The sequence below is a fragment of the Chlorocebus sabaeus genome, chromosome 26 (genome assembly GCF_047675955.1).
Source record: "Chlorocebus sabaeus isolate Y175 chromosome 26, mChlSab1.0.hap1, whole genome shotgun sequence".
Lineage (NCBI taxonomy): Eukaryota > Metazoa > Chordata > Mammalia > Primates > Cercopithecidae > Chlorocebus > Chlorocebus sabaeus.
The window spans coordinates 54150620-54172822 of record NC_132929.1 but is presented as its reverse complement, the minus strand read 5'-3'; the positions used below and the strand labels follow the sequence as shown (position 1 = coordinate 54172822).

General features: G+C 46.9%; 1 protein-coding gene across 2 annotated transcripts in view; it reads left to right on the top strand.

Annotated features, from left to right (window-relative positions):
- The first annotated feature begins 5456 nt into the window (after positions 1–5456).
- Positions 5457–22203, top strand: part of TBC1D2B (TBC1 domain family member 2B) — an 82734-nt gene continuing 65987 nt past the window's right edge. For both annotated transcript variants that reach the window (XM_073012362.1, XM_008015730.3), the window contains exon 1: positions 5457–5878. In XM_073012362.1, the coding sequence (XP_072868463.1) occupies positions 5522–5878 (357 nt within the window). In that variant the 5' untranslated portion in view covers positions 5457–5521. The remainder of the gene's footprint in view (positions 5879–22203) is intronic.

Below are 22203 nucleotides of genomic sequence, written 5' to 3'. Positions count from 1 at the left end.
ATTAGGACTGCTTTTCCATCAGGGCCCAGGGTCATATGATGCAAAAGTGTCACCTCAAAGGGGTCATGCTTGCACCAACTGCAGTGGGCAGCCAAGCCTGTAGATGGAGTGGAGCCCTGAGGGGGGGCGGGCAGCTTGGTTGTGATGGCTGCAACAATCCAGAGGGCTTTGAGCATGGGGACTGAAAACAGCACAGCCTCCACCGGCCTGCAGAGTTGTGGGAAGAATGACTGCAGGCCCTCACAGCTGTGTCTCATGCCACTGTTGCATTTCAGAGCAGGCAGGGGCAGGCCTTTGGAGATCACTTAGCCATCCATCTTCTTGCTGTGCAGGTGGAAAACTGCAGCCCAGAGAGGGCGGGGACTTGCCCGGGGGCACACAGCATACAAGTGATAAGGCTGTTTTCCTCTCTGGGCCTCCTGCAGATCTGTGCACTCCTCCAACGGGAGGTCAGCATCTCGGCCAGCTCCGTCTCCCTGGGGTCTGGCAGTTACAAAGGCAGTGTGCAGTGAATGCTTCTTCAGAGGCCTCTGGACACATGCTTCCAACTCTGGGGAGACTGACCTAGGATGAGTCTCTGGCTCTGTATTCCCCTAGGGTTTTCCCAGAGGCTGGCCATGTAGGAGCAAGTTTACTGCCCAAATTTCCCCTTTTCAATAAACACCAGCTACTTCCTCCTGGGTGGCTGCTTCCTTCTGGTCACTGGGTTCCTGGAAGGCTCGAGGAAGCAGGGGCTTAAATGGGCATGCAGGGCAGACCCTTCAACACCTCTCATGCCTGTACTAGATGCAGGGGAGGTACACAGGCTGTACAAAGCTGGCCCTGACCACAGGACATTGCTGTTTAATATAAGAGACCTCAGGAACTGCAAAAGTCAACAAACCATTTACAAAGGTTCTAGGGAATTAGGAACCACCAGAGACAGCCCCAACATTTCCATGGAGGAGGCCCTTGGGAAGAACTGAAGCTATATTTATTTACATAAACTATAAACATTGTCCAAATTGAAAATGGAGGTACTAAGAGAGATGAGATAAAGCCCCATTGCCTAGTTCTCCTCAGCTCATGGCCCTAGGAATGAGGAGAGAAGGGTTTGTTCATGAAATAAAAAACATTCCAGCAGGGCCTTGAGAGAGTCAGTGGGGAAGAGGGGCCTGGAGGAGGTCTAGAGAGTCAAGAGGGTTTTAGGGTTGATTCTGGAGGCTCTAGGGATCCTTGGAAGGCTTGGGCCACTTCCCAAGCCTGGTCGGGTAAACAGAGACTCAGGGCCCTCCAGGGGACCCTCCTGAGACATTGCTGTTGGCCTTGAGGCTTCCATACTTTACAATTCTCACTGGGGACTCAGGCCTGTGTCTGTGCAGGCTCCTCAGACGGCCATATTCTGAACCTGGCGAGACTGAGGCAGGGGCCAGGCCAGTTTATCCCCTAGTATACTAAAAGGTTCAGTGCCTGGGCCTGGCTGCTCAAGGGGCCTGTGAAATGTTTGTGGCCTAAGAAAAATGTATTGGCTCTAAAACCCAAGAAAAACAGCAAAATTAGAATTAATGAACATCTAATTAAACATCTACACATGTAACATGTCACCTTTATAGCCATCATAAAAATGTCATAACAGAGCTGGGTACCATGGCTCATGCCTTAATCCCAGCACTCTGGGAGGCCAAGGTGGGAGGATCACTTGAGACCAGGAGTTTGAGATCAGCCTGGGCAACATGGCAAAGACCTATCTCTACAAAAAATACAAAAATTAGCTGAGCATGGTGCTGCGCACACCTGTGGTTCCAGCTACTTAGGAGGCTGAGGTGGGAGGATAGCTTGAGCCCAGGAGGGGGAGGTTACAGTGAGCCGAGGTAGCGTCACTGCACTCCAGCAGCCTGGGTGACACAATGAGACCCATCTCAAAAAAAAAAAAAAAAAAAAAGGGTCATTACATTTGAGAATAATTTCTAGGTTAGGTTTCTCTCACTTGGCCAAAATTCCCACATAGACATGATGATTGCCCAGAAATCAGCCAATTAAAAATCAAAATGAAAACTCAGATAATATCAAGAGCACAATTATGGATATTCCTGAAAACATTTTTATAGCAAAAATTATGTATATGTTTACTATGGGATGTAGGGTATTTTAATATATTTGATATGATGTAAGGTGTGGCCTCCGGAAGGAAGAGAGCAGTGGCCTACAAGCATTTTATTTATTTTTATTTATTTATTTTTTTTGAGACAGAGCCTTGCTCTGTTGCCAGGCTGGAGTGCAGTGGCACGATCTTGGTTCACTGCAACCTCCTCCTCCCAGACTCAAGCGATTCTCCTGCCTCGGCCTCCCGAGTAGCCGGGATTATAGGCACCTGCCACCGCGCCTGGCTAATTTTCCCATTTTTAGTAAAGATTGGGTTTCACCATGTTGGCCAGGCTGGTCTCAAACTCCTGACCTTGTGATCTGCCCTCCTTGGCCTCCCAAAGTGCTGGGATCACAGGCGTGAGCCACCACGCCCAGCCCTGCAAGCACTTTAAAATGGCCCCAGCTCGTCTGTGCTGGGTGACCAGGGAAGGACTAGGGGCTCAGGTGTAGGGGATCCAGGCTGAAGTCTAGCTTGCCCACTGAGGGGCACAGACAGCAAGTACGGTTCTGTATGCCAGGCCCTGGCGGATACAGTATTGAACAAACCAGTCATTCTCCTGCCCTCATGAAGATTATATTCTAGTAAGGCAGGGAGGTGACACACAAGAAAGCAGATAAAAGTAATGCGTGCTATGTTGTATAAATGCTGTGATGACATGTAAATGATTACCACTTAAAACAGCACCCTTGTCCCGTCCCATCTGCCTAGCCCTGGCCAGCCAGCCCAGACTCAGTCCAGGAGCGCGGCTCGTGCCTCCTTCCTTGGGCCTAGCAGACGTTGGTCCCCGTGAGACACCTCATGGGTCTTGGTACTGTCCACTGGGACCACAGGTCACGGCCACCCCCACTTCTTCATAACTTACTGATAGAGCTAGAAGAGATGGGCTACACCCTCCCCTGTCCTGTTGCCTCCGCACACCACAGCAATACAGACCTGGTTCTCCCAGCTCTTCCCTTTCCCACAGTATTTCAAGATCAGACCCCACCCTGACTGCCTACCCCACAAGCCAATTAGTCACAGCCCCTTTTACATACACGGTGAAGCCCAAATTGAACTTGGACCCCTCACTCCCGAAAGCAGCCCACTCCATTCCTGCAGCACCGCAGTCTCTGGCCTCCCTTGTCTGGGCCCAGTCTGACTGTTGGATTCCTCCTCTCTGAATCTGCTGACTGATGAGGAAGATATCGGTGTTAACTGTATGATGATAATAATAACAGCTGATACATGCTGAGTGCTTACTATGTGTGAGGCACCATGCTAAGCACTTTCATATGCATTTCTCACATAACCCTTCCAATAACAACAGCATGAGATAGCTACTTGTATTTATCAACCCCATTTTATAAATGAAGAGACTGAGGCCTAGAGAGGTTAAATCACTTGCCCAAGGTCATGTCTCTGGTAAGTGGCAGAGTTAGGAGACACATCCGGTCAGTGGGAAGTCAGAGTCCAGTCCTTAACACTGTGCTGACTGTGCTCAAAGACAGGTGGAGACGGCTAAGGTGGGAGCGCCCTTGCTGTGGCCACCCCAGCCAGACCTCTGACGGTCCCCAAGAAAGGAACACTTGTGTGGTGCCACTGTAGGGCCTGCAGAGAGTCGGCGGGCTGGGTGAGGACCCAGAGCCTGCCCTTCCTACCTGGGTGACTCTAAACAGGCAGTATAATTTGTGTCCCTGTCTAGCTCAGAAAGGTCAGTTTTCCTCCTGGGTCTTTCAGTGTGTCTGTATAAAACATGCAAATCTATAAGGGTGAGATATTTGGTTTGGGCCTTCACAAATGTAGCTATACACTTCCTTTTTCCTTTGAATAAAGTGAGCTCTTGTATTCACTATTCCCTCTCCCTGGAATGCTTCACCCACATTTCTGGTTGCCCCTGTCCCTCCCATCATCTGGGTCTGTGTTCCACGTCACAGGATCAGACCAGCCTCCTTGCCTGTCCTGGGGGAGCAGCCTGCTACCTGCCCCCTCACCTCATCCTCTCACTTTGCTTTTTATTTATTTTATTTTTTATTCTTGTGGGAACATAGTAGGTGTTTATGTTTATGGATTACATGAGACATTTTAACACAGGCATGCAAGGCATAATAATCACATCAGGGTAAGTAACGTATTCATCACCTCAAGCATTTATCCTTTGTGTTACAAACAATCCAATTATACTTTTTTTTTTCTTTTTAGACAGAGTTTCGCTCTTGTTGCCCAGGCTGGAGTGCAATGGTGTGATATTGGCTCACTGTAACCTCCGCCTCCTGGGTTCAAGAGATTCTCCTGCCTCAGCCTCCCAAGTAGCTGGGATTATAGGCATGGGCCATCATGCCCGGCTAATTTTGTATTTTTAGTAGGGATGGGGTTTCTTCATGTTGGTCACGCTGGTCTTGAACTCCCAACCTCAGGTGATGCGCCCACCTCGGCCTCCCAAACTGCTGGGATTACAGGCATGAACCACTGTGCCTGTATTATACTCTTTTGGTTATTTTTAAACGTACAATTATATTATTTGTGACTATAGTCACCCTGTTTTGCTAGCAAATACTTAGTCTTATTCATTCTTTCTCTTTGCTTTATTACAAAGCAATAGATTTGCCTTCTCAGGTTGTGAGTGTTCAAATAATCTATAAAGCACTGATAAATACTAGGTGCTATTTTAAGTGATAATATTTACATGTCATCACGGCATTTATACAACGTAGCACACATTACTTTTATCTGCTTTCTTGTGTATCACCTCCTTGCCTTACTAGAATATAATCTCCACGAGGGCAGGAGAATGATTGGTTTGTTTACTGCTCTATCCGCCAGGGCCTGGCATACAGAACTGTACCTGGCATTCAGAAGGCGCTCAATAAATATATGTTGAATTCAATGAATGAACTGAGGTCTGGAGAGGCAGGAAACACTTTGGCTTTCATGAATTCTGCAAATATTTACTGAGCACCCACTCAGCACCAGGCAATAGGCTGTCTCATTTTTACAATATTAGTTTGAGACTCTGGCAGGAGGGAGATTTAAAAATCAAGTTTTTAGAAAAAGTTACGCAGTGTGAAATGCAGTTTTAAGTGGACACTCCGTTGGGTTTTGAGACATGCACACTCCCATGTACTTACACTGCCGTAAAGAAATAGACCATTGCTTCACCCCACAGGGCGAGGACTTGGAGCACAGGTAGCACGAAGGCAACTGACTCGCAGGGATGCTGGACGCAGGACCCTGCCTCCGGGGACTGCGGGGGCAACGGCTGGCGGGCGGGCGGGGGCGGGACTACAAGTCCCAGGCTGCTTTGCGCACCCGCGGGCCTTGCGGAGCGATGGGGCGGTGCGGAGGGGTAGGGGGCGCAGCGGCGGTGGCGCGAAGGCGCGGGGCGCGGGCTCGGGCTCCTACCGTTGGCGCGCGGTAGCTATGCCGGGGGCTGGATCCCGGGCGGAGGAGGGCGGCGGCGGCGAGGGCGCGGCTCAGGGGGCGGCCGCGGAGCCCGGGGCGGGTCCCGCGCGGGAGCCAGCGCGGCTGTGCGGCTATCTGCAGAAGCTGTCGGGCAAAGGCCCCCTGCGCGGCTACCGCAGCCGCTGGTTCGTGTTCGACGCGCGCCGCTGCTACCTCTACTATTTCAAGAGTCCGCAGGACGCGCTGCCCCTCGGCCACCTGGACATCGCAGACGCCTGCTTTAGTTACCAGGGCCCCGACGAGGCGGCGGAGCTGGGCGCGGAGCCGCCCGCGCACTTCCAGGTGCACAGCGCAGGAGCCGTCACGGTGCTCAAGGTGGGACCGCGCGCCCCAAAGCCGCCCTTGCGCTTCCGCAGGCGCCCGCTGCCTAGACCACGGGCCTGCGCCATCCACCCTCCTTCCTCCAAGGCCTCCTCGCCCCTGCCCACGTCGGCCTGCCTTTCCCTGCTTCTCCACATCCCGCCCTCGTTCCTATCTTCACCCCTCTACCTGGGCTTCGGCCAGTCTGGCTGGGGCTACCCAGCCCCATCTCCTTCCTTAGACACCTTGACCCATTATCCCCTCTGCGCCTAACCTCGGGCCCCTCTCTGGTGTCTCCCGACCCCCACCATCCCCTGGATGTCCCGTGCAGCCTTCCCAGGCCTGTAACCGTAGGCTTCTACCCTCGGGGCCTCCTTTAGAACTCTGCCGGCGGGGCGCTGTGGCTAACGCCTGTAATCCTAGCACTCTGGGAGGCTGAGGCGGGTGGATCACGAGGTCAGGAGATCGAGACCATCCTGGCTAACACGGTGAAACCCCGTCTCTACTAAAAATACAAAAAATTAGCCGGGCATGGTGGCGGGCGCCTGTAGTCCCAGCTACTTGGGCGACTGAGGCGGGAGAATGGCGTGAACCCGGGAGGCGGAGCTTGCAGTGGGCCAAGATGCGCCACTGCTCTCCAGCCTGGGGGACAGAGCGACTCTGTCTCAAATGAAAAAAGAAAAAAGACCTCTGCCTATAACCTTGGTACCTCAGTGAACCGCTCTGTGCTGCAGCGGCCTCCTCTGTAAACTGGGATAGCAGTAGTATCTACCTCATGGGGTGTTGGGATTAAATGAATTATACTCTAAACTGCTCAGTAAATGTTAGTGCTTTTATTTATTTGTTTATTCTTTTTGAGACAGGATCTCGTTCTGTTGTCCAGGCTGGAGTGCAGGGGTGCAATCTCGGCTCTAATGCAGTCTCTATGCCTGGGCTCAAGCGATCCTCCCACCTCAGCCTCCCAAGTAGCAGGGACCACAGGCGCAGGCCCCCACGCTTGGCTAATTAATTTTTTTTTTTTTTAAAGAAACGGGGTCTTACTATGTTGCCCAGGCTAGTCTCGAACTCCTGGGCTGAAACCATTCTCCCCATCCAGCTTCCTAAAGTGCTGGGATGCCAGGCGTGAGCCAGAGTGCATTCAGCACTGTAGACAGAAAGAGTCAGAGATGGCAGGGCCCTTAGAGACAGTCCACTACATTTCCCTCCAGAGTGGACAGGAATGCTCCAGCTAAGGTGACACAACAAGTAGGTGGCAGAGCCTGTTTTCTTGCTCCTTGCTTTGTCCAGGAGAGGTGGGAGGGGGTCGCTTCAGCCAGTTATGACTTGCTCCTTTGAGGCTCCCTTAATCCTCCAGTGGACAGACACAATGAGAGATACAGTGTAGAGGCAGGAGAGTAGAGTCAGGAGTCCTGGTGCTGAAAGGCCTCCCCTGTCCTTGAGAGTCCTGGGGGACTAGACTGTCACCTCCTAGGAGCCTACCTGCTTTGAGCACCTGGAGGGATCTGGGCCCAGGCCTGGAGCTGGGTATCCTTTCTCCAGGCTTTGCTCCCTGCCTGGTTCCTATGAGTCTCCACCCTCACTCTCACTCTTACGTATTCCCAAGTTGGGCTTTCTCCAGGACAACAGGGTTGGGCTGGGATGTATGAAAGTGCTCTCAAAGTTGGCCACGTGGAGAGCAGAGTAGGCAAGCGCCTGGCCTTATGAGCTGATGACTGTTCCTCAGACCCCAGAGCTGATAACAGCTGGAGCTGCTCCCTGGAGATGTTCTTAGAGCTTTGTTGACTCAGCTTTTGCCAGTTCAAGCAGGATCTGATTCCCATGTTCTCTTGGGCTCCCCTGTCCTGTCTGTAAGTGTGTGCAGACAGCCTGTTTCCCCAAAGAAAACCAACTCAGGTTGCAGTCCTACTCAGGCTTACTTAGAGAGTGCCTGTATAATCTTGGGAATGACCCTAGTGGGAGACCTTTGCCAAAGGCAGAGGCTCTTCCTCAGTGTACATACGGGCTGTCCCTGTGTTGGATTAATTTCCTGTGGAATGTTTGTTAAAGAAACTAGAGCATCATGTTTCACATTTTTCCCAGATGACTGTAGAGCCCTCTATCGGTTTTTTTTCATTAAAATAATCTGAATCTCCTGTAATCCCAGCACTTTGGGAGGCCGAGGTGGGTGGATCACAAGGTCAGGAGATCAAGACCTGGCTAACACGGTGACACCCCATCTCTATTAAATATACAAAAAAATTAGCCGGGTGTGGTGGCGGGCGCCTGTAGTCACAGCTACTCGAGAGGCTGAGGCAGGAGAATGGCGTGAACCCGTGAGGCGGAGCTTGCAGTGAGCAGAGATCGCACCACTGCACTCCAGCCTGGGTGACAGAGCGGACTCCATCTCAAAAGTAAATAAATAAATAAAAAATAATCTGAATCTACATAAGCAGGGTTACAAGCCACATTCATTGTCAGAAGTGTGGCTTTAAATTTGGATGGACTTGAACTTGAAGCAGGAGTCTGCTGCTCACACATATTGGACAAATTACACTTCCCTGCTCCAGTTTCCTCTTTGGTCTAGTGGGAATCATACCTTCCTCATTAGGTGGCTGTGAGGATTCTGGAGAATGTTATGGAAAATGGCTGGCACATTTTCCATAGTAGTATGGAAAATAGTAGGCACTACATGGCATATAAAATATCAAGCTGTGTCTTTGGCCAAATATGTAGTGTATTCATATAATGGAATAGTAAACAATAGTAAATATTGTAAATGCAATATTTACAATAAAATAGTAAATAGTAATGCAGTAGTAAACAAAGGAACTAGAGCTATAGGTGTCAATGTGGATTACTCTCACAAACAATAAAATTGAACAAGAAGTAAGTTACAGACTGATTGTGTTCAGAATGATACCACTTATAGAAAGGTTAGGAAGATCACGTGAAACAGTACTACAGATCATAAGGATGTATGCTCTTTTGCGAGGGGAATAGCTTCATGGGGCTGATGAGCCCTGGTTTCCAGGTGGTGGTTGCCTCTGATGGGAAGAGGGAGGATGTGATTGGGAATGGCTGCCTCAGGGCTTCTCCTGTTGTTTTGCAGTGTTTTATTTCTTGGACTGGGTCATTGTTTGTCATGTTATGCTATCCATCTTTTTGTAGGTTCAGAATATTTCTTTTTTTAAAGAAAGGAAATACATTTTCCTTTGGGTTACTTACAATGGAGGAGTATTTTGACATATAAAATTAAATTGGTCACAGAGTAAGATAGTACCAAGTGTTAGCTGTATACAACAATGGGAATGGAAACCAGGCAAGGCTTTCTGGAAGAAGGGAGGAGAAGGCCGGGCGCGGTGGCTCATGCCTGTAATCCCAGCACTTTGGGAGGCCGAGGCGGGTGGATCATTTGAGGTCAGGAGTTCGAGACCAGCCTGGCCAATATGGTGAAACCCTGTCTCTACTAAAAATACAAAAATTGGCTGGGCATAGTGGCGCACGCCTATAGTCCCAGCCGTTCGTGAGGCTGAGGCAGGAGAATCACATGAACCCGGGAGGCGGAAGTTGCAGTGAGCCGAGATCATACCACTGCACTCCAGCCTGAGTGACAGAGTGAGACTCCATCTCAAAAAAGAAACACCCCTACTCTAAAACCCTGCTCCCCCCCTTTTTTTTTTAGACGGAGTCTTGCTTTGTCGCTCAGGCTGGAGTGCAGTGGTGCAGTCTCTGCTAACTGCAACCTCTGGCTCCGGGTTCAAGCAAGTCTCCTGCCTCAGCCTCCCCAGCAGCTGGGACTATAGGCGCGCGCCACCACGCCCAGCTAATTTTTGTATTTTTAGTAGAGATGGGGTTTCACCATATTGGCCAGACTGGTCTTAAATTTCTGAACTTGTGATCCACCTGCCTCTGCCTCTCAAAGTGCTGGGGTTACAGATGTGAGCCACCACGCCCGGCCAGGGGTGTGTTTTAAGAAAGTTAAATTTCATTGTACAGTTATTTCTTTTGAGCTGTAGGAGTAAAATCTTTATGGTGGTAAGTATGGAAATTACCAATTTATCTTCCTTTTTGTCTTTCAGATGCAAGAACTGATGCCCTTAAGCCTTAATGTTTCCCTTCAGGGCTGCCCAGCTGTAGAGGAGACCCTGATTTCTAAGGATTTTAAGTTAGGATTTAGCGCTGCTCAGACTTCAGCTAGTTGTGTATAATTTTACAAATACCATTTCTTATCACAGAGGGTTAAAAAGTAAAGAAAAATCAGCAATTTTCTTATTCTGTTATCATATGTTTTTCTTATTTAAAAGCATCTTTCAACCTTCTCTGGAGAAGCTGTGGTTTTGTTGGGCTTTTTCAAAATGTTTTTCTATGTAAGTCTTAATGAAAGCTGATATAGGAATTTCTTTGTAAACTCCTCTATTCCCAAACTTAGGGATTTGATCTAGTGCTTTATGAGGTAATAGAGGCTAGAGAGGGGATGTGATTTTGCCAATATCATGAAGCTAGACTCAGCCCCTCTCTGAAAGTAGAGGCTCCAGGAACAGTGAATGTCTAAAATGTGGAGTATCTAATTGTATTGTCTGTTCTGACAAGTCTACTTTTTTTTGACTTTGTTGTGGATCAGATAAGGTGTAGTAGTAGTCTTTCCTTTTATTGCATTTGTTATCTGTCATTTTTGGATAGTGAGTATCACAAGGGAACATTTTACTGCCCAGTTCTTTACCAGGATACCTAGTACCTTTTACTGGACATGTCTGGAAACTGCTGCAAGGGTCTAGCAGAGGCTGATGCTTCCTGTGTGCGTCTCTCTGTGTGTAGGGGTGCTGGAGGCTTCTCACGGAGCTTTACTGGAATCTGAGGCACTTAGGGGAAGGAGAGCCTGTGACTGACCAAGGGTGAAGCTTAAACAGCCTTGATCTTCCAGATCTCTGCAGTCTTTGGAGCAAGAGAGCGTCATCAGACCGTCAGCAAATGAATTCCTCCCTCTGTAGGTGCTTGGTGCTAAATGGACATGTGTATTGGTTTCTGAGCCACACGTAACTGAATAGCTGTGTACCCCCATTCTTAACCCACTTTTGTGGGAACGCGCATTCCCTGGTGTTGAAATTTCTCTTAATGACAAACATTGGTCGGCTTAGGTAATCATAGTGTGTTCAGTACAAAATAGATGTGGTGAACCAGCCTTGTTTGCTGTATGGTTCTTCTAAGTTGTTCTGCCCTAGGGCATCTGCTCAGTCTTGAAGCGTTATTTAACTCTTTAAGTTATGGGGATTTAACTTTTCATGGCTTTTGAATTAGTAAGTTCCTTCAAGGCAAGTCCAGTATTGTGCTTGTGATATCACAGTGGCATTCCATCTCCCACTGCCTCTCACACAGTCCTCATTGCAGGGGAGTCTCCATCCTATTTCCTGCTGACCAGAGGGTAAGCTCCCTAAGGACTGTGTGTATCTTCAACTCCCGCAACAGTATCTGGCACAAAGGAGACATGCTGTAGACTAGTGTTTGTGTTCCTGAAAAATTCATATGTTGAAGTGCCAACTCCCGTTGTGATAATATTTAGACGTGGGACCTTTGGAAGGTAATTAAGTCATGAGGGTGGAGCCTTCATGAATGAGATTAGTGCCTTTATAAAAAGAGACCCTGGAGAGATGATCTCCCTCTCCACCTATGAGGATACAGCAAAAAGGCATTCCTTTGCCAACCAGGAAGAGGGCCCCCGCCAGGAACTGAATTGACCAGCACCTTGATTTTGGACATTCCAGCCTTCAGAATTGAGGAGTAAATTTCTGTTGTTTAAGCCACTTAGTCTGTGGTGTTTTTGTTATAACAGCCTGAACTGACTAAGGTAAGGTGCCCAGGTAGACATTTGTTGAATGAATGAAAAGAACACGATCACCCAGTAAGCACTGGTTTTCGTGTGAACCCCGACCCTTTAGAAGTGATCAGCCAGAACTCATGTCGTGGAGGTGGCAGCCATTCAGTGAATGCCCATTGAATCTAACAGACATCAGGAATCCAAAAGGGGATTATGACTCACCCTTCCCCAGAGGAGAGAGCTTACAGTCAGTTCCGTATTTTCGGGTCTCATGTGTTTCATGCCCATGGTCAGGACTCTGAGGACACTGTTATAGCAGAGGCAAACTTTTTATGTAAAGGGCCACATACTATTTTAGGTTTTGCGCACTCTGCCATATCTGTCACTATGCTGTTGTAGTACAGAAACAACCATAGAAGTATAGCTGTGTTTTAACTTTTAGTTATGGACTCTGAAATTTGGATTTCATATAATTTTCACATTTCGCAAAATAATCTTTTGATTTTTTTCAACCATTTAAAAATGTTAGCTGGGCACAGTGGCTCACTCCTGTAATCCCAGCACTTTGGGAGACCGAGATGGGAGTATCACTTGAGCCCAATAGTTCAAGACCAGCCTGGGCAACAAAGTGAGACCCTATCTCTACAGAAATTAAAAAACTAGCCAGGTATGGCTGAACGCAGTGGCTCACACTTGTAATCCCAGCACTTTTGGGAGGCCGAGGCGGGTGGATCACTTGAGGTCAGGAGTTCAAGACCAGCCTGACCAGCATGGTGTAACCCTGTCTCTACTAAAAATACAAAATTAGCTGGGTATGGTGGCGGTTGCCTGTAATCCCAGCTGCTTGGGAGGCTGAGGCAGGAGAATTGCTTGAATCCAGGAGATGGAGGTTGCAGTGAGCTGAGATGGCGCCATTGCTTTGCAGCCTGGGCAACAAGAGCGAAACTCTGTCTCAAAACAAAAAACAAATAGCCAGGCATGATGGCACATGTCTTTAGTCCCAGCTACTTGGGAGGCTGAGGCAGGAGGACTGCTTGATCCCAGGAGGTAGAGATTGCAGTGAGTTGTGTTTGCTCCATTGTACCCCAGCCTGGGTGACAGACGGAGACCCTGTTTCAAAAAAATAAAATAGCAAAATAAAAATGTTAAAACTGTCCTTGCCTTGTAGATTGTACAGAAATAGGCAGAGGCTGGAAATGACCCCAGGCTGTAGTTGACTGACTTGTGTTCTAGGAAGGCCTCAGAAGCTTCTCACTCATTCACTCACTGTGTGTGCTTAGGCACTGGGGGTACGACTGGAGAAGACAAACAGTCCTTGGCCTCCTGGAGCTTTCAGTAGGTGGGGGGGCAGACGTTAATAAAATATAGCAAACACCAACCAGTGTTAGGAAGTTTGAAAGGAAATATATGCAATGCATGTATAGTTCAGGATCTTGATCTGGTTTATGGGTGGGGCAGGGCTAGGAAAGACTTTCCTGAAGAAGCAACATTTGAACTGAGACACAAAGGATGAGTTGGTGTTGACTGAAGGTGGGGTGGGGAGTGAAGAGGAAATGGCATAAGCTGATGCCCTTAGGTGGGGGTGCTGGTTGCATGTGGGATTCAAGGAGTGCCCAGTGGCAGCTAGGAGTGGAGGGGACATAACCTTTGGAAGAGGCAGGCCTTAGGCCAGGGCAGGATTTTGTCTTTGTCTTAAGAGCTAGAGTCAGTGAAGAGTTTTAAGCAGGGTTTGACAAATAGGTTTTTTTTTTTTCTTCTGCTCCCAGAGAGATTGTTTTAGGCCATTTGTGCTGCTGTGAAAAAATACCTAGACAGGGTAGCTTATAAACAACAGAAATTTATTTCTGATAGTTCTGGAGGCTGGGAAGCCCACAATGAAGGCGCCAGCAGATGTGGTGTCTGGTGAGGGCTCACTCTGCTTTAGAGGTAGTGCCTTCTAGTGGTGTCCTCATAGCAGAAGGGGACAGGCAAGTTCCCGCTGGGGACTCCATCTGTGTGTGTTTGTATATATGTATGTATGTATCTATCTATCTAAATGTATTTTTCTCCTCAAATTCCTTTTACCACTCTGGCCTCTTTCATAAGGACCCTGATCTCATTCCAGAGGGCTCTGCCCTCATGACTTAAATGACTTCCCACAAGGTTTCCCTCTTAATACTATCATCTTGGGGACTGGGTCTCAACACATGAATTTTGCGGGGACACAGACATTTGGACTGTGGCACTGATGGTTTGGTCGTGCCTAGTATTTTTATGTAACTAAGAGGATTATCGTGTTTGGGTACGAAGGGTTGATGTATTTAATGTACTGGCAAACAGATTTAAGAGTAGATAAATGCAAAGCTGAACCTATCTTGAGCAGTTGCTTCTTAATTGTTTCTGAGCGGTGGGTGTTGTGACGGGCGAAGCTTGCTTTGGCAGGCGTGTGTGTGGCTAGGGCCGGCCCACCCTGGTGGACTTCCTTTCCTGAAGCATTCCTAATGGCCCCTGCCATTGACTTCTGTCCTGCTGCACTTGCTTTGCTCATATGCACATTACCAGTTTCCTTAATCTGTGGAGATGACGATTTCTTGAGAAATGGAAGGAGGGTTCAGGTGTGTTTGGCGTAGAGGTGTACCAGCTCCCACCTCACGTCTGAGGGGGGTGAACCAGTCTCCTTGCTCGGTTGCTTTTACCTTTGATATACTGAGGTGCAGACTTCCCACCTCCAGTCAGAACAAAATACAAACAGTAACACCCCCTTCCTCTAAAGAAAGAAAAAGACCGCGTCACTGTAGAAGTGACTGTCAGATTGGGAGAGGGAGAGGCATTTTCATTAGCAATTTTTGGTTCTGGTATTTATGTAGTGGAGTCTTAATGACATTCGATCAGGTGTACCCATATCCTATCAGGCCAGCCCTCAGCTGGGTATTGTTTGCTTTCACAGAGTGAATGCAATGTGGAAAAGGTAAACTGGATAGTGGTGACTAGTTAGTGGCTTCTGACTAGTGTTCTGTGAAATGCTCTGCCTGGAGTGCTCAGTTCAGTAAACATCTTAAGCACTCAGATATGTGAGGCCTTGTGAGGGGCAAGACGCTGAGAGGATCCCTGGAGAGACTGCGGCTTCGGGGATTGTCCAGCAGGCAGTAGCTCACCAGTCAGCACAGGAGGCCCTCAGTCGGCTAGAGATTCAGGATGGTTTTGCTCCCTGACCTAGACTTTGAGTGTCTGCTATTGTGTCCTACTAATGCATCACCTCCTGAGAGATTTTGTCAGTGCATTTCACTACTGTGCCTTTCATGCTTAGAGGATGCCAACACCTGTTAGATGCTTGTTGGCTAAATGCATGCTTTAAGCCCTCATATCCTCTGTGTGTGTGTGTGTGTGTGTGTGTGTGGTGTGTGCTTTCATTTCATAGTCAAACGGACTTTTGCAGTGTCCACTTACTCAGCAAATATTTTTGAGTATTTGTCATATTCTAAGCACTATGCTTCTTGCTGCAAATACAGCAGTGAAAATTTCCCATTGATTTAAGAAACTAGTGTTAACTTTAAAAATAGCTTAGCATCTGATGTAATCAAAGAATTGCAAGAGTTTTGAAAAAAACATTGAAGAGGACCATGTTTGTCTGTAGTATTCAGCACTGGGAGATAAATATCACATGTCTGCAAGTTTTTTGATTCTGAGAAGTCTGGCACTCCTCCATAGGAAATGAAGGGGAGGGGGCATCCATATGTAAAATACTAATCTGGATATGGCCCAGGGCCAGAAATCTGTGGTTTGTGTAATAATTTTGGTGAACATTGCAGAATTGGAGAGTTCTGTGTAACTGATTATCAAGAAAAACTCCCTGAAGAAGGTGGGAAAGGGAGTTAGTAAATGTTGGTATGATTGTGTAGCTGCTCAAAGACTTAATTCCTCTTTGATCAGCAACATGTGTTCCCAGTAAGCTGGGAATCACCATCTTCTAATGAGTTTGCATGCTTGGCCATTTTCTTAGCCTTTGCAGAGATTGCCTGGGAGAACTGGAATTCAGTGTGAGAAGTGGGGATTTGGTAGCTGAGATCCTGTGTGCTGCTTCTTTCTGCCCCTTTCCTAGGCCAGTGCTACTGTACCAGCAGACTTTCCTCGAGCAGACTGCCTCTGGGCTGGGACTTGTGTCGCTGACTGTCAGATGGCAGGCCTGGCCGTGGCCTGGAGGTGGGCAGGCCAATGTTATCAGAAATGTTGATCTTGGATTACAGGAATTATTTCTAGGCAGCAAGCCCAGTATTCATTTTCCTCTCCAGCTCTCTGGTGTTCAGGAGAGGCTGTGCTTGCAGAGAAGGTGGCCAGCTTTCTAAATGGATGCGGCCAACTGGCCATTCACCAAACAGACTTTGTTGAGCGGGTGTCAAGCTTTGCCTCTGGCCTCAGGGAGCTTCTGTGTGTTTTGGGTGTGGTTAATAGTCAATAGGTGGCTCTGTGAGCTGGAGGAAGGCATTCATTGTTTTTGTTCAAGGGTCATTATCCCAAAGTTAGAACTGGAGAGACCCTCAGAGATCAGCCCCCTTCCCATGCATGATACAGAGAGGAAACTTGAGTCCCACAGCTAGCTACCCTACCACTGAAACCTTCTCCAAACACATGAACAGTATTTTACCATTTTAAACCCAGCAGTTTGATGATACTTGCTTTATATATCTATCTTAATCCACTAGTAGAAAATTGGGCTTATTCTTTTTTTAGTAGTCGTATACGGAGACTCAAATTGTACCTTTAACCATTTTGTGTTGGGGCACAGATTTAAGAAGTTTAGTCACATGGAGGTTGGAAATTAACAGCACAGGTTATACACTTCCAATTGGGGTTGACTTGATAGGAGGCATCAGTGATGTTTCCCTGGCAGAGACTGAGGCCTGGTGCATCCCTTTTCAGAGGGCTTCTCTTTGGAGGCGGCTTTAGTTTTCTCTTTGGTTTGTCAAAGGAAAACAGGCAGTTGGCAGATGGCTGTATCCTTTCATTCTGCTCTGTAAGGCCCTCTGGCCTTAGAAGTGAACCACTTTTTATAGTGTTTACAGAGCTCTCTTGTATATATTGTCCTAGAGGTAACATGCTGATAAGACTTTTTTTGTTTCTATCTTTTAAAGGCAAATATCTCCCTCAGAACTGCAGTTCTCAAGTTTTGTGTGGAAAAGACTCCTCCTCCTTTCTGTTAGAATGCAGATTCTGGGGTTCCTCCCCTGGGGATTCTGCTTTGGTTGGCAGGCCAGAGTGGGCCTTAGGAATCTGCATTTCTCTCCAGCATCCCAGCCCTTCTGCTGCAGATCTCTGTGGCTTCCCTGTGAAACACTGCTGTCCTCTCGATGATGAATGTCCTCTTTGGCTGTGAAGAAAAGACTGTCCCTGTATGATGGTGGCTTTCTAAGTGAACTAGAAATAACTAAACTGCGTGGGTGGAGACCAGTGAAGTGTGAGCCCTCCATCCTCAGGTTGAGTCTCTGTGGTTTATAACTGCATATCTACTTTGCATTCTGAGTTTCTGTGCTCCAGAGGAATGACTTTTGGCCCAATTCTCCATTAGCCCTAAGATTTCTGTCTTCTGTGCTGATCGTAGTAGCTGGCAGACCCTGCATGCTAGGGTTCCTTCCTGAGCATTCAGAGGGAGGCTCCTGGAGGGAACAGTGTTCACTTGGCATCTTTGGGTATTTCTGGGAGGGTGAATTGCAATGATTACCACCACCAAAGAACTGGTAATTACTTTCAGATCCCCTAGCTTTTCACCAGAGAGAAGTGGGTAACAATGATGTAGGACGACCATCTGATACTCCTTAAACACCAGCTCCACCTTAAAACACTGTTAGAAATCACCATGGTTCCCAAACATGCCTGTAAATTCACTGAAAGACTAGGCAGGTTCCTGGTACCGGGCTCTCCTGCCTCCCAAATGTCTGATGGGTGGAGCCTGGGAACCTATCCTATCTCCATTTCCTAAAACTTCATGTTAAGTCAGTCATTCTTTTGCCCTAGTTTTAGTTGAAAAACATCAAGCAGAATAATGTGGTATTGCATCGTGTGTGGAAGCCACTGTGGGCGGAGGTGGAGCAAGACTATCCAATAGGCCACAGGCCGAGGCTGCAGGAGTTGTTATTTATCGTGAGCTCATCCCTGGCTCTCTCACATTGTGCAATGGCAGAGCTGAGAGAGAACCATAGGAATGTAGCCCTGTGGTCACTTGGAGGCCTCGTGTTCCCTTTCTCTCTGAAACAGAAAGCATTTTGACAGGCTTCTACATTTCCTGTAGGGACGAGCATGTCCGGAGAGTGGCCTTGTCCTTGCCCTTGTCTTGATGAAATCTGTGGCTCAGCCCAGCGGGGTGGCCTGGGCTGTGAGAGGCTTTGATGTGGCCAAATCCCTCACAAGCCCAGTTGTTTTCGTTGCCCACTTTCCTGTGAACTCACATTTGCTCTTCTTTGTTCTAGTTGTAGGCCCTCTTCTTCTAGTCCATTACCCTTAGTTGCTAATCTCTATTAAATGGTATTTGCTTAAAAAGGTATTTGCTGAATATGGGTTTAAGAAATGGCTTTTCTTTCAAGGTGTTTGCTTTTTAAAAAGGGGTGCTTCAGTGTTAGAGGTGGCAGAACTCCTCAGACCACCACCTGCCAGAATGGATGAGGAATGTGGCATCTTCCCAGGGAATGGCTGCCCACCTCAACACAGACTATTCAGGGAAATTGATTATGGTTTCTAGGTGTGTGCCCAGCCTTTGAAAGGAGTTAGATTGGAACTATTTTAATAAGATACGATTATTTTGTAAGACATATGGATGCTACTTTTAAGATAGCAATTTTAAAAGATACGAAAGGAGAGTTTATTATGTTCACTAGAGGAATGGAGGTTTGTGACCTTGCATTCCATTTTCCAAGGAGCCAGGAGATCCAGTATTTTACTTCTCAGTCTCTGTTGCTGGGCTGAAACAGAAGATTTCAAAACCTTCCTGGGGAAAAAAATACATTTTTCCCCTATTGATGCTGGTCCAGATCCCTTGAGATTGTTTCCAGGCTCATGATTTTGAAACACTCAGGAAAAAATTTGGAACCTAAAGTTATTTATCAGGTTCGGCGTTATAGCCTGTTTTCTATTTGAATTTTGTTTTGTATTATCAGGCTGCTTACAATATTCTTGTGCTTTTTTTTTTTTTTTTTTTTTTTTTTTTTGAGACGGAGTCTGGCTCTGTCGCCCGGGCTGGAGTGCAGTGGCCGGATCTCAGCTCACTGCAAGCTCCGCCTCCCGGATTTACGCCTTTCTCCTGCCTCAGCCTCCCGAGTAGCTGGGACTACAGGCGCCCGCCACCTCGCCCGGCTAGTTTTTTGTATTTTTTAGTAGAGACGGGGTTTCGCCGTGTTAGCCAGGATGGTCTCGATCTCCTGACCTCGTGATCCGCCTGTCTCGGCCTCCCAAAGTGCTGGGATTACAGGCTTGAGCCACCGCGCCCGGCCTCTTGTGCTTTTTATTGCTTATGGAAGAAATTACTTTAGACATTTCTTAGAAATCCAGATATCCTTCCTTGGGTTTAAGTAACAAAAAATCCTTCATTATGAGCAGCCATTGCATTCTTTTGAGAAATGGATACTCAAAACTATCCGTGTAATTTAAATTGCTTTCTATAAGATATGCAGACTTGACCCATTCTGTATATATATTTTCCTTTCTGTGGCTCCTTCGTGATTGTTGGTTATGTTGTTCTTTTGGCTTATAAACATGGTGGGACCTGATCCATTGGGAAGGAACCCAGAGTTCATAACCCTAAGTGGGTGATTGAGGTGGTGTGCATCATATAGAGCATGCTGGAGGAATGATCGTTTGGTTGTATAAGGGATGTTGGCTGGCCTTGTAGATGAGATGTTTGAGCTGGGTCTTGAGTGAGTAGGAATTTGTTAGGGAGGTGTTAGTGCAGTAGGAGCAGAGATTGTGAAGGCTTTTGTGGGCCTTTAGTGTGGGAGAAAGGTTATAGTTCTATGGAGTGTGGGGCAGTGCGGGCCAGATTTCTTGACACTTGGAAGCCATGAGAGAGTTTTAAGCATGCAACATATATGACTTCACTGGCTAGGTGTCAGAAGAGTGTTTAGAGAGGGGAGACTGAGACAGCAAGTCTAGTTAGGAAGCTGTTGCGGAGGCCCAGGGGTAGATGAATCTGGAGACCCAGGGGTCCCGGGGTAGATGACTCTGAGACTGTCAGGACGCAGGAATCTGAGAGACTGACAAGGGAGTCCTTAGGAATAGGAGACCTGGCGATTCTATTATGTCAGGATGGAGAAGTTTCTGTCCTCTCCATATTTGCTTGTGTGTGGTCTTGTTACTGCTCACAGCAGTCTCGTTTTGAGAAGTGCTGTTAGAGCAGAATTGTGATTAAGAGTGGAAGCATGTTGGCCATTGTAGACTGATGGTCACGCCCTCTCCCAGTGACACTATGCCTAGCCCTCTAGATTTGATGTCCAGAGGACCTTCTGTACTGATGTGGGGACCAGCATCTGATATAGTTTTATTTGTCCCTGAAGCCAACCCAGAGGTTTTTATTTGAACTTTGCTATTGACTGAGGCCATCAGCATTTCAGTATTTGAGAAAAGCCATAGAGGAACTTGTGATTCCTGCTGAAATGCTGAGAGGATTGATTTTGTCTTGGACATGCTCTCTCATCCTTCCCCTTGATAGCAAGTAATGCAGACTCAGGTTTAAATTTTGACTGTGCCAAGTGACTGTGAGATTTTGGGTAAACATGATAATACAGATAGTTGATACACAATGAGTACTTTGTGTCAAATACTCTTCTGAGCTTAACACATGTTAAGTGGGTTATCATGGGTAAACATGATAATATAGATAGTTGATACCTAATGAGTACTTGGTGCCAAACACCCTTTTGAGCTTAACACATGTTAACTCGTTAATCTTCAATACCGTGAAGTAGGTTCCTATTATTATTATTTCAATTTTACCAGCAAGGAATCTGAGGCCTAGACAATTTATGTAACTTACCTAACGTAGCTAGCCAGTAGCAGAGCTGGGATTTGAACCTTGGCAGTTAGGCTCCAGGGTCCATGGGCAAGCAGATGATACTGTTTAGGGAGAGATAGTTACGAGGGTTAAATGACAGCGTGTATAAAGCGAAAGCATAGTGTCTGGCACACAGTGATTGTTTTATGGATGGTGTCTAATATAATATGCAAATATAGATTATGGAAGAGTCTATGTAATTTTAATACAGTTTTTTTTGTTTGTTTGTTTTTGTTTTTGTTTTTTTTTGAGACGGAGTCTCGCTCTGTCGCCTGGGCTGGAGTGCAGTGGCCGGATCTCAGCTCACTGCAAGCTCCGCCTCCCGGATTTACGCCATTCTCCTGCCTCAGCCTCCCGAGTAGCTGGGACTATAGGCGCCCGCCACCTCGCCTGGCTAGTTTTTTGTATTTTTTAGTAGAGACGGGGTTTCACTGTGTTAGCCAGGATGGTCTCGATCTCCTGACCTCGTGATCCGCTCGTCTCGGCCTCCCAAAGTGCTGGGATTACAGGCTTGAGCCACCGCGCCCGGCCTTAATACAGTTTTATAAAGAAAATTGATTTTCTACCAATTGGCTAGAAAATTGGTAGAAAATATATGGGTAGAGAGTTTTCTATACATTTATGGGTAGAAAAATGTTTGGAAATACCAAAGTATTAATGGTGGTTATTTCTGGTGATGCAGCTATGTTCATATTATTTTCTTTTTTGCTTTCCTGTGTTTTCCAAATTCTCCTCAGCAGATGTAGATTGTTATTATTTGAAATAGAAGTCTAAAATACGTTTGTTTTTTTTTTTAAACTAAAGATTAATAGGAACTCACCAGACAAACAGGACTTCCCACAGTCCAGGAAGAGTGAAGAGCCCTGCAAAGTTATGGTGGTGTGAAACTCTACGCCACACTTAGTGACTTTGAAGTTGTTTGGTCTTTTTTCAGTTCGTCTTTGTCTATTAATTTATTTGTAGTGTTTTAGACACATATTTTCTTTGCTTTGCTTTCTTTGTGGGTTTAGAAAGCCCTTTACCTTCCAAGAAAATAGAAATGTTAGGACAGCAGTTTCTTGTGCTGCTGGAGAGAATCATCAGCCCTCTTACGATCAGTGACTCCCTGCTGCCTGGAGCTGGCTTCCAGGGTTGCCCATGGGAGAAGCAGCTCCCGGGCTTACGGTTTGAAGTGTCTGTCCTTCTAGCTTTCAGTTTCGGGCTCGGTCTTGAAAGAGTATTTTGTTTTCCTCATCGACTGCATCATGGTGCACATGGCATTCATTTTCTGTGTAGAGTCTTGTGGCTGCTGTTTATACTTCAGTTTTAGCTAAACCTTCCCATGTGAATTTCTGCTATGCCGCATTGCTTGATTTAAGTCCTATCTTCCCTTCCATACCTTTATAATTGGTGGAAATCTATACAACTGTTGTAAGAGGCAGAAAGAGATAGAAACTTAATTTTAATTATACAGGCTTTTTCTTCTACTGATCTGATGGTTTTTATTAAATTTACTTATTTGTTAAATTCATTCATTTAATGGTTTTCATTAAATTC